This window comes from Eriocheir sinensis, chromosome 67, assembly GCF_024679095.1.
Source record: "Eriocheir sinensis breed Jianghai 21 chromosome 67, ASM2467909v1, whole genome shotgun sequence".
In the NCBI taxonomy this organism is placed as follows: Eukaryota; Metazoa; Arthropoda; class Malacostraca; order Decapoda; family Varunidae; genus Eriocheir; species Eriocheir sinensis.
In genome coordinates, this window is record NC_066575.1 from 6,495,891 (window position 1) to 6,508,200 (window position 12,310).

The 12,310-nt window shown below is 41.1% G+C and overlaps 1 protein-coding gene and 2 long non-coding RNA genes across 8 annotated transcripts in view; 1 reads left to right on the forward strand and 2 right to left on the reverse strand.

Moving 5' to 3' along the window:
* Positions 1 to 414: 414 nt before the first annotated feature.
* LOC126988024 (uncharacterized) lies at positions 415 to 1,384 on the reverse strand. Of its 2 annotated transcripts, none has more exons than XR_007741390.1 (2): positions 704 to 1,384; positions 415 to 449 (listed from the first exon to the last, which is right to left on the reverse strand). It is a non-coding gene; the product is annotated as an uncharacterized LOC126988024 (long non-coding RNA). The 2 variants fall into 2 exon arrangements; XR_007741391.1 differs by having other exon boundaries at positions 415 to 619.
* A 3,750-nt stretch (positions 1,385 to 5,134) lies between these two features.
* LOC126988026 (uncharacterized) lies at positions 5,135 to 8,180 on the forward strand. 2 transcript variants are annotated; one of them, XR_007741392.1, is made up of 2 exons: positions 5,135 to 6,185; positions 6,320 to 8,180. It is a non-coding gene; the product is annotated as an uncharacterized LOC126988026 (long non-coding RNA). The 2 variants fall into 2 exon arrangements; XR_007741393.1 differs by lacking the exon at positions 5,135 to 6,185 and adding an exon at positions 6,190 to 6,252.
* LOC126988025 (uncharacterized) overlaps positions 6,806 to 12,310 on the reverse strand; it is a 31,329-nt gene continuing 25,824 nt past the window's right edge. For 3 of the 4 annotated variants that reach the window (XM_050845760.1, XM_050845763.1, XM_050845761.1), the window contains exons 19-23: positions 11,454 to 11,565; positions 11,031 to 11,236; positions 10,304 to 10,479; positions 9,996 to 10,192; positions 6,806 to 9,707 (exon numbers count right to left, since the gene is read on the reverse strand). In XM_050845760.1, the coding sequence (XP_050701717.1) occupies positions 9,496 to 9,707; positions 9,996 to 10,192; positions 10,304 to 10,479; positions 11,031 to 11,236; positions 11,454 to 11,565 (903 nt within the window). In that variant the 3' untranslated portion in view covers positions 6,806 to 9,495. The remainder of the gene's footprint in view (positions 9,708 to 9,995; positions 10,193 to 10,303; positions 10,480 to 11,030; positions 11,237 to 11,453; positions 11,566 to 12,310) is intronic. The other variant, XM_050845764.1, reaches the window with a different exon arrangement.

Sequence of the window (12,310 nt, forward strand, 5' to 3'; positions counted from 1 at the left end):
TTAGTTATCATTTAATTGTTTTAGAGAAATTATATCATCAGTAATCATTAACATAGGTATAGATGAGCATATCCAAACACCATGTGAGGCTTTGTAATCAATGCATCAGTCATTTTGAAGATAAAGACTCCAGTCATTTAGCACTGCAAATTTATTTTCATCTCACCTATATCAGATATCATCCTTTCACTTGTACAATCTTTCTTTGTGTATTGCCTTTCAATGTTTGTTTGCCTAGTATTATTTATGATAGTATCTTGAAGGGATGTTCTGTGACATTTTCATTTTCTCCATTCCTTTTTTTCCCCCCCATTACTGTCTGGTATTGTCTTTCCGTGATATTCTCATCATCATTTTTGTCCCATCTCTTCTTTATGGGGTACTGTAGCTCGGTTGGTAATGTGACTTTTATTGTCTCCATGATATTCTCATCATCATTTTTGTCCCATCTCTTCTTTATGGGGTGCTGTAGCTTGGTTGGTAATGTGACTTTTATTGTCTTTCCGTGATATTCTCATCATCATTTTTGTCACATCCCTTCTTTATGGGGTACTGTAGCTTGGTTGGGAATGTGACTTTTATTGTCTCCATGATATTCTCATCATCATTTTTGTCCCATCTCTTCTTTATGGGGTACTGTAGCTTGGTTGGGAATGTGACTTTTATTGTCTCCATGATATTCTCATCACCATTTTTGTCACACCTCTTCTTTACGGGGTACTGTAGCTTGGTTGGTAATGTGACTTTTATTGTCTCCGTGATATTCTCATCATCATTTTTGTCACATCCCTTCTTTATGGGGGGGTTACTGTAGCTTGGTTGATAATGTGACTTTTATTACTTTGGGTGCAATGACTACCAAAGAAAAGCCAGAGTAAGATCCATCATGATAATTGTGTTTCCTTGGTACATTAAAATTATTCAATATGATTATAGTCATGAGAGACTGTTCATCCTCCCTTTTGGCCTGGTCAGCAAATGTGTTTACCGTTTACCGTTGATGAGGTTTCAGGACCCACACTGCTGCTAGCGCATCGCTCCGCAGGGTCGTCAACAAATGCAATGTTAGCTTCAATAATAATCCTCAATGCACTTATTCACAAACGTCGTAGTGAGTGAGTGAGTCTTGATTGCTCTCATGAATAGCTTACTGATGTCCTTTTAATAAACTTGGCATCATCATAGTCACTTGGCCGTGTTTAGGTTCGTACTTTCTCCATATGTTTCCTTTTTATAGATTATCTGGGGAAACCTGTCCCACAAAAAAAAAAAACCAGGTCCCACAAAAAACACACCAGGCCCCACCAATATACACACCAGGCCCCACAAAACAACACACCAGGCCCCACAAAACAACACACCAGGCCCCACAAAAAAACACACCAGGCCCCACCAAAAAAAAAAAACCAGGCCCCACAAAAATACACACCAGGTTCCACAAAAACACACCAGGCCCCACAAAAAAACACACCAGGCCCCACAAAAAAACACACCAGGCCCCACAAAAATACACACCAGGCCCCACAAAAAAACACACCAGGCCCCACAAAAAAACACACCAGGCCCCACAAAAAACACACCAGGCCCCACCAAGAAACACACCAGGTCCCACAAAAAACACCAGGCCCCACAAAAAAACACACCAGGACCCACAAAAAAAACACCAGACCCCACAAAAAAACACACCAGGTCCCACAATAAAACACACCAGGCCCCACAAAAAACACACCAAGCCCCACAAAAAAAAAACACCAGGCCCCACAAAAAAAAAACACCAGGCCCCACAAAAAAACACTCACCAGGGCCCACCAAAAACACACACCAGGCCCCACAAAAAAAAACCACCAGGGCCCACCAAAACACACCAGGGCCCACCAAAAACACACACCAGGACCCACCAAAAACACACACCAGGGCCCACCAAAAACAAACACCAGCCCCCCCCCCCCTAAAAAAAATAGGACCCCCCCAAAAAAACAAAAACACCAGGGCTAGTTTTTGACCCTGGCGGTACAGGTAACTCTCGATTTACGCGAGTTTGGTTTACGCGTTTTTTAAATAACGCGGGGTCCAAAATCCAAATAAATGTTTAATTTAGGCGTTTTTTTTCACTTATACGCGATATTTTATGGAGTAGTCACCAGATGTCTCACGCAACTGGACTCACACGGCCACACAGCTGAGCTCAGTTCTTCCCGCGCGCCACTTGAGCAACAATACAGTACCTAAGCTGCCATGCTACTCAGCAATAGGGGTGGGCAGGTACCGGTACTAACGGTACCAGCAATACGGTACGGTACTTGTACCAGACTGCTCGGTACCGGTACCATACTGCTCGGTACCGGTACCAATACTAGCCAGCCCCTCATGGTGTCCCTCATTTCTTCCTCACACGAGAGAGGCTGAGAATGAGTGCCCGAGTGGATATCTCGGTTCTGGTGACACGCGGCATGCAGCTGTTTGATGTGTGGGTGTGGTTGTGTGGTTTGTAAACAATGCAAATGGCGGCCGGGCTGGGATTGCGTGAAATAACTCCTCTTACAAGACTCATGATGTACAGTTTCTGATATCATATTCACTCCATTATTCTCACTAATATTAATAATTAATAATGAACACATGGACATTTTTTTTCCAATATGATTTTTTATGTAGCTTGTACTGCTCCTTAGTCATACAATCTTAAGCCACCTGTGACATCAAGATCAAGATCATACTAATGGCGCCCGACGGAAAAACGGGATAACAGCAAGGCATGGACGATCTTCCACCGATTTAGTCTTTGTATAGCTGTTATTAGATCGCCCTGTATTCTATGGTAACATATTATACGACAGCTACGGACTATGAAGGATTATAAACAATAATAAAGGTAAGTTTGCCGTTGTTATTGGATAAGACGAAAAACAGACCCTGTAAAACATCCCAAAGAAGAAAAAAATCATTAAAAATTTGTACATTCAACGTATAACGCGCAGAGCTAAACTTTCAGGCATTTTTTTTGTGAAAAAATGCGCGCTATACGCCGAAAATTACGGTATTTTCGACAGAAACCTACCTCTTGTTTGATTTACATTGTTTTTGAATTACGCGACCTCTTCAAGAACGCAACACTCGCGTAGATCGAGAGTTACCTGTAGTTTGACCCTTCTACTGTACCATGAGCCTAGAAAAATGTGCATATGGTTAAAATAATATACAGAAAAAGAAATTACGTACAGGAAGCGACGTCTCCTGTTTCCTTGGTGCCCTTCCATGAATCTCGGTAATAATGACAATGTTAATAGTAGTAATAATAATAATGATAATGGGTTAAGGATGGTCCAATCGTCACGTGGGAGTGGGATTCTGAATCAACGTCTCGGTTCGTGTTTCAAAAGCCTCGATCTCGTAGAGGCATGGAGGTAGAATTGTGGAGTCGACACGGCCCACTAATCCCATTCATTGAGGTGAAGCCGACGAACTGTCAAATTTACGGCCAAAAGATAGGGGTGGGCGAGCCTGACCTGACAACACCTGATACCTGGCCGTAAAAATGACAGCTCGGGCGGATTCACTTAATTGGGCTGATGTCGACTCCACCAATTCTACCTCCATGCGTAGAAGTTATACTGGGAGTTTCGTGGACTGCTTTGTATTGGAGTGATAGTTTTACCCGACCTCTGCACTTGGAACGGGAAAATCACACAATAAAACCCGGTTAATCATCTCTGTGGCCTTGGAAAATAGTCATAATAGGAAGCAGGAAGTAGGAAGCAGCTCACAGCCGCAAAATAGCTCGCAGAGTGGTCCAACTTGCTTACTTTTTCCATATTTCACTCACCGCTATCGTTTACTTGTCCTGTTTCCGCTCTGATAGATGGCACAAACACCAGAGCAACACTATTGATAAAGAGAAGGCTTTAAAACAAACGATTAGGGGAGATTTTATAGAGAAAATTACCCCTCGTTGATGTTTACACAGTTCCTGCTGGTTTGGTCTGTTGGTCTGGTGTGTGGTTTTCTGGCGGGCAATATTAACCATCACAAAGATAACAAATGGACAAATTAGAACAAAACCAGACAAATTAATAGGTTTTCCTGCTGTATAATCCCCCAGTTCGCATGCGTAGAGCAACTTATTTCTGCGGGGAGGTATTTCTCGCAACACCACAACCAATACGATATTAAAAGCCTGTGGGTCCTTGGTGCCAGCCTGTACAGATATAAATACAGTCTAGAATCCTAAATCCTGGCCTGCTGACACGAGGAGGAGATGTCAGGCTGAGTGTGTCGCGTCTGTGCTCGTTCTTGTGGCTATACTGACCATTCTGACCTACCATCCAAGGCCTTGCTCCACGTGTCCCCAAGAAGTGGAAGTGAGTGTGTCTCTAATTTATGATCCGTATGTGGCTTCACGTGATAATTAAAAAGGGATACATACGCGCTGTTTACATGGCGATATCGCGATGTGAGCGGCGTTAACGATCCGGTTATGTTAAGCTAGGTTAGCGATGGTATTAATTAGTTCACGCATGTCAGACCAGGTCCCACACGGGTGGTTATTTTTTTTTTGGAACACGCACCTATACCCAAAGGCTTTTGTGAAGGTTTGGGCCGGGTATAGTATTAGGTAAAGGTGCGTGTTCTAAAAAAATAAAAATAACCACGCGTGGTGGACCTGTCTCACATGCGTGGGCTAATGGCTAACTAATCGTACCATCGCTAACCTAGCGTACCATCGATAACCGGATCGTTGGCAACACTGCTCACTTCCCAATATGGCCGCCATCAAAACCCATCGCGCGTATGTATAATATGCTTTTTCACTACCTTTACCACTTTTTGTTTACTTTTAAGTTTTTCCGCCTTCATGTTATGGTTAAGGGACATGTATTTCGTCCCTTAAGTACAAAATGGAGGCGTAATATCGCATTTTGGAGGGGGGGTAACAAAGTATCCCAGTCCTCCCAGTGACGCCCCGATGCGGCCGCAAAAAACTCACTAACTTTTCAAAAATCGCTAGCAGCGATTCTATCAATTTGCGAGGCATATATATGGGGTTCAAAATGCATAGAATTATGAGATCTAACCCATGGTTAGGGTGAGAAGTACCGCAGTGAGATGGGCAACTCTCTGGACATTTACCAAAAGGGGATGGTGGTTGTGGTTGAGGAGTATTTTCTGGAGGTTGAGGTGGAGGTCTGTGGAGGTCTATGATCGGATTCCACAGTCCAACACAGTGGCTTCCTAACAGCGTACTCGGAGTATCATATTTACCGGTTTCTGCCCCATAACTATTGCCAAGGAACAGAAACAATTGACCATTTTGATGTTAACTATATACCAGGCTAGTTATTACGGTGGAGGGGACAGTTTTGGGGTTGGAAATAAGCAAACATAAAAAGGTACGATAATCTGGCACCCCTTCTTCGTAATCGCCCCAACCAAACGTTATTCAATCTTCTACTCTCCATAATGGTTAGGCTTTCGATGCAACACCATATACATAAGAGACTTCCCGTTTAGTTTCCTCAACTTTCTTAACTTAAATATCGACACCAGACATACTGTACAAGGATTTTTTTTGGTCTCTAGTATTGGTTTGGGAGCTTACTAAACCATCATGGCGGACTGTGAAAATGGCCCTTAGAGAGGTTGAGGATCGAGATTGTGGGGTTAGGGAGGAGCACATGGAGCTGGTTGAGGGCGATATTGTTGAGTTTGAAGAGGAGGCAGTGGATATTTCGTGTTTTGAGGAGGACCAAATGTAAAGCGGGGAAACGAACCAGTGACCTAATTCACAAGCACACATCGGTTATTACAGGTTATCGATTTTCCTAGTTTTCCCCGCATTGCACAAATTAATTCCCATTCCGTGAAGGACCCAGAGGTGATGGTGATGCTGTCGAGAGTCCTGTTAAGGGATGTTTGATGGTGATCGACACCCATGACCCTCTGACAGTCTATTAATTAAACTCGAGGATACTCCCTGTGGGCTGTGTGTTGCTATATCTTATTTATAGGGGGATATATAGGAAACGAGCTGGATTTGTAGGGTTCTGTCACCAAATAGGAGGGACACCTTACTTATCTTTTAATGAATCTATAAGGGGGGTCGAGCAGGGTGAAGCAGGAGGTTCGAAGGTTTATAGAGGACATTATCTAACAATGGAAGACCAGTTTGTTGAATAGGAAACAAGGAGGTTTGAAGGTTTATAGAGGACATTATCTAACAATGGAAGACCAGTTTGTTGAATAGGAAACAAGGAGGTTTGAAGGTTTATAGAGGACATTATCTAACAATGGAAGACCAGTTTGTTGAATAGGAAACGAGGAGGTTTGAAGGTTGGTAAAGGACATATCAATTATCTAACAATGGAAGACCAGTTTGTTAAATAGGAAACGAGGAGGTTTGAAGGTTGGTAAAGGACATATATATGGCAACAGAAGACCAGTTAGTTAAGTAAGAAATGAGATATGGAAGGATGCATAAACGGAATCTTTATTTTTGGCTTGAACTCCCTCCTTGATTCCATTTGGGGGTCATTCTAGGCCACAAACAAAGTCCTCAGGAGGTTAACCTCGGCCCAGCAAGGAGGTCATGTGGCTCTCCCCATGTGGGTAAATTACAGAAGGGTAAAGATTCGTTTTAGGTCCTGGGGCGGGTGTTTTGTAATGCAGACTCATCGGTGGCATGCTAGTGAGACAAAGAGACTGAATGATAAACTTCTTGAGGTCTACTTGTTGATTGAGTAAAACATTCTGTCTTTGTTTGCCTGGTTGTTAGCATAGCAATCGAGATGTCTTATGAACTACAATAGGGTGTATTTTATTGTTTATTCCAGTTACAGTAGTTTGACATATAAAGCATTTTTAATTATACATATTGAATATCACATTATTCACATAACATTTAACATATGTACAAGTTAAGTGATGCAAAGGCTATATCTTACATGTATGTATTGGTACGTACATGTTCTTTATCATATGCACAGCAACCTATATGAAAATAAGGCAAAAAATAATGTATATTAGCAAGTACTTTTATGAAGATAGTTTTATATTAGCAAGTACTTTTCTAAAGATAGTTCAGTGACTATATGAAAATGTTGGCTCACAAAATGTCTAAAAACATACTTGTGATGGTCAGTATAACAACAACAACAAAAGTATTGCTTGCTGCTCTAATAATAAGCACCTTTTTGAGAACCCCCTTAAGAAACAAATTTGTAATACAATATTAATATTCATATTTATTCCAAGAAAATTAACTATTAGCAACTTTTTCATAATAAATTAGATAATTTGCTAAAAGAAACATTAATCTAAATGCAGTTGGAGCTGGCATGATATATGCAGGATGGGTTGGCATACAAATGTCAAGCATATAGTGCTGAGAATCATAAAAATTGCAACAGAAAGTATCAAGTTGTGGAGTGTTGTAGGAGAGTGAGAGATCAGAGATGATTGTCTGAGACTAAAGCTGATAAAGAACATTTTGTTTTATCCTGTTTTAAAAATGCATTTTCAACTTATGAGTACATGGAATGCATATAGTAGTATATTCAGTGGGTAATACTTAAAAAATCTTTGAAGGAAGAAGTGGAAATGGGCTCAGATTGCTCAATTAGAAAAATTGGAGATTATAAACTTCAAAATCTTATTTAGACAGAGTAGTACAGTGCACTTCAGTATAGCTCAAATACAGCCATTTTTATTTTGAACAATGGATAGTAGGAGGCAAGAATGGTGCAGGGAAGTTAACTTAGAGTACGTTTAGGATACTTCATGAAGGAGAAGTGTGTTGAATGGGAATATGAAGAATGAAATCAGTCAATATAACAAACATTTACATTAAAAAAGAAGCACATCAAAGGAGAATCCAGGCAGCAAAAATAAAAATCTTCACTGACTTTAGGAAGAACACATTGTTATAACTCACCTCAATTGGAAAGCCCCCTAAACCAATAGTGTAAAGAGCTGCTTCCCATTTCACTGGTCACAGTTTGATTCCTGGCCACAGCAAAGATTATCTCCCCCTTCCCAGGCTAGATCAATTTCTCGTGAGTTGCTACAGAGGTGGTTAACGGTGAGCGTTCTTTCCTGTGTATATCTCTAGGGCAGGAAATGGATAGCTCCTTCTCTCAGAGGGGTCATTTTTGTTACCATAGAAAAATTTAAGATGAGTAACTTAAGCATGTAAATTGATGTGTATTGGAAGGGAAAGTTGTGTTATATGACCCACCCAATGCAGCCCCTCACAAAAAAACAACTCAGCTGTGGGGTACTGCTTTGGCAAATAGGGCAGAACTCGGAGGGTTGGCTTTCCATCTAACTGGTTGCAGGTTGGATCCCCAGTAATGGAAAGTTTAGTTCTCCTTTCTCGGCTAGATCATTTTCAGATGTTATGAAACACTTGAGATAATGTGTCCTTGAGTAGATTCCAGTTTCCCATTATAATAACCCAGCTAGTATTTTACACCTTCAGCAAGTCAGGAAATATTATTTTGAGGGTTCGAGGTTACAAACAACATTGCTATCGGCTAAGGTAGTATATTAGCTGAAGAGTTTATAGGAGTTTACTGTCAGTGCTACCAAAAGGTTATTGCCAAGTAGTATAATAATTCCTATTTTGGTCAGCCAGACAGTGACACAGCACTGGATGCTACATCTTTCTGAGTTTTTTCTTCCCGTTGACATGGATCGTGGCCTCATGTGTTTCAAAGTCATGCCCACCTGCAGATATTTTTTCTAACATCATTGTTTATCAAATTTTTGGTTCTAATGTCATCAAACACTTCTAGATTTGGCCTCCTTTCTTAAGCATGCAGGTACAGAGAATTTTTGGAGCCATGGTGACACAAAGTGCAAAAAAATGTAGTACCTGCAAAGCACCAGTGCCATGCTGCAGTGAACACTTCCAAAGTGTTGTCACTGAAAATTGTGCAGGTGGGAAGTCTATGTTTTTTTGTTTTTTTTATTTATTGAACAAACTCAGTAGATTCTATACCTGAAGTAGTGTGAAGCTCATATCTTATAGTAAGGGCACAATGTGATTGATTGTGGAAGCTGGAAGATACTTTAAATCTATTTCTAGGGGAATCATTACATATGACATGAGCAAATTGAAGGATAGAATCAACAGCATATTGGATAAACCTTTGTTGAATTATAGAGAATGGGGAACACCACCACTGACACATTCAAAGAGGGTGTCCTGTTATGCCGGCATCACAACAGTCAGAAAAGAAACTGAGGGCAGTTAAATATTTTGAGGGTAGTTTGGAAACAAAATTTATGCAGGACTATTACTGTGTATTTCCAAACTCTCCACACTAAATCCACTTCTTTGTAATGGCCTCAGTCTTTCTCTTCCACCTGTTGCATTCACATGCAACAATATTTAATGGTGGAGATTTGTAGATAATTGTTAAACAGATGAACTTCAAACTTTGCTGCATACCAGTCCCACGTGCTCCTTTCATTGATGTCTGCATGAACAGTACCTTGTTACTTGACAATGGTTCCTTTGCGTTGGTGCTTCTTGCCAGCAGCCTTGATATTCCTAACACTGCCACCCCGAACAAAGCTTGATAGCTTGGGGTTGTCAGAGATAAGCTCTGAACCTTCCCCAGACTTCCATCGCTCAGTCAGTGTCTTCAAGAACTCCATGGCCACTTTGTCTTGTGTCCTGGTCATGAGGGCCGCCAGAGGCTTATAAGCTGCAGAAAAAGATAAAAAAGAATGAAGATGACTTAGATATTTCATAACCAATAGAAGCATGAGTGAAGGGGACAGTTTGTTTTATTCACATGCTAATTCAGTGATCAGAACCTCCTCCACGTAAAGACTCTTTCTATCCTGAACTATTTATCAGGGCTGAACACCTCGCAATGACTACAAGCTACGTACTTAGGAATTTCAGCAAATCTCTGTTGTTGTTGTTGGGGATGTATGTACAATAGCTGTCAGTGTAATGGCACAGAGGATGACATGGAGTAGATACTCACATTTGAAGTCCCAGGGGCGAGTCGTTGGAAGGCGCTGGTGAGGGACTCCAAACACCTCAGACTCAGAGACACTTGGTAGCTCAGCGAGGGGCAGAACGATTTCACCGTGGACAATGGAGCTGCTTAGGAGGCGAGGAGAGCGAACCTGCAGCGTTAGCACACCCTCACCTTCCTTGCTGTCTTCCTGCACAACAGGGCTGAAGGTAGACACATTGCAATTATAGTATCATAGTAATTTTGGAGCATCATGAATTTTTATCTTCAGTTATGATCAATGTAAAGAAAATATTTATATACCATCCACTCACAATTCTAAGACTTCATCAAAAACAGCTGGATCCCCTTTTGCAAGAGATGTCTTTAGTGGCTCTGCTGTTGGAAACCACTGGAAGGGTTCCACACGTACTTTAACAAGCGATGAAGCCGAGGTTACTCCAGGAGCTTGCACCACATGGACGCGCAGGCCATTCTTTGTGAACATGGCCTGTATGTAAAAAAATTACCACCACTGAAGTAGGTACTTTTAAGTTCATGTAACTTCATATGTACTTACATACTAAGAAATTGAATGGTGCTTACTACCTTTTACAATAAAGTAAAATCTTACAAGAGAAATAAACTGTCAAATGAGTGCCACTAATATTGTTTCAGTACAGTATTGTAAAACACACTCTGTTTTGCCATCAGTAACAATAAGGCAGCAAAGAACAATGGGTCGTAATGAGCCATGAACTGGCTTGGCACTGTTGATGCTCTCTGTGCCCAGAAAAGGAATTGTTGCTACTAAAGAACTTGCTGAAAAGTACTGGTGACACAAGTGGTATTACCAAAAAGAGGTAATTTGAGTACTGATACTGGCACTAATTAGAAGATATGCTGGTACTTGTACCAGTAGAACTGCCTGCCTTTGATGACAGTTCAGTATACCTTTACTCTGTACAAGCTGATTTAGCATACGACAATCATCTACCTACATGCTTCATGAATCATTTCTGTCTACATTATTTGGTACTCTTACATTGCACAGGGACTTACATTGAATACAAATACTTTTTCAGAATTTGAGTTCTCTCGCTGTTGTTCTTGATATCGTGTCTGGTAAAACTGAGAAATAAGCTCTGGCGATGTGGCTCCCAGCAGGTTGAGCTCAGCCTGCATAGACTTGTAATCTGGAAGGACGCGCAAAAATCTGACGAGCTGCAACAGCATTCTGTGTATGCTGTAGTATTTGTAAACAGTGACTGTATTAAGTAGAGGATGAACATATACAGCAAAGGTCAGTTAATCCTAATTCCACTGGTTGGAAAAATCTAAATTCTTTCACTTCACAAGATAACACTTTTGTTCACATTATAAATGCATACTCCCTCTGACCCCCCGGCCTAAAACAGGGTCATGATGATGGTAATGAGAATGAAGCATTACAGTAACAGTGCTGATGGAATAATTCAAACCTACTTTTAGTGACTTCCTCAGGCAGGGAGAGGGCAATGCCATCTGGATCAGTGAGAAAGTCATGGCATCTTTCCTGGACAACTTTCAGCTGGCGGAGGTCATCACGATTGTCTCCCTGAAATAGCCCAGATTAACCCTTAGATGGCAGTGGAATTATATATATAGACAGTCCAAAATTCAGTCAGTCAGTTTTGTATGGCAGAAATATAACAACACTTTCAATTTGTGGTAGAATCCATATATAGACGATAGTTAAAACACCTCATGCGGCGTAACTACATTTATGCTACGGTCCTAAGCTCAGCAATGACTATGGGCCGCTTTCACAGTCATTTTGTTTGTTTTGATCATTACCAACGGCGGCGATCGACGCTATAGTATTTTCACTTAAAACTGGCTGATGGGGTAGTGGCGGCTGCGGGGTTAGCCTAGCCCCGCACCTTGCCATACACTCTCAATACCTCTCACTTCCTCTGCAGCCACCACTACCCCATAGGCCAGTTTCACATGAAAAACAATAGCGTCCATTGGTAACGATCAAAACAAATAAAGTGACTGAAAGCGGCCCTATATATAGACGATTCATTTTGGGAGGAGCTACTCTTCAAATACTGCTGCTGTCTAAGGGTTAAGAATATATGGTGCAATGTTTGATATACTTAACATATTTGGTAACTTCCATTTCATTCATCCCACTTGTTGTCAGTATGCAGTTTAGCAACATGCACAAAAGAAGCATTGTGGCCTCGCTGATCCTATGCATTTTTAAACTGGTGAAAACAATATCACTACACATGTTCACAACTAAAATGGTCTAGGAAGTGCTGAGCGAACACTTGTGAATGTGCATCTTTAGTTCA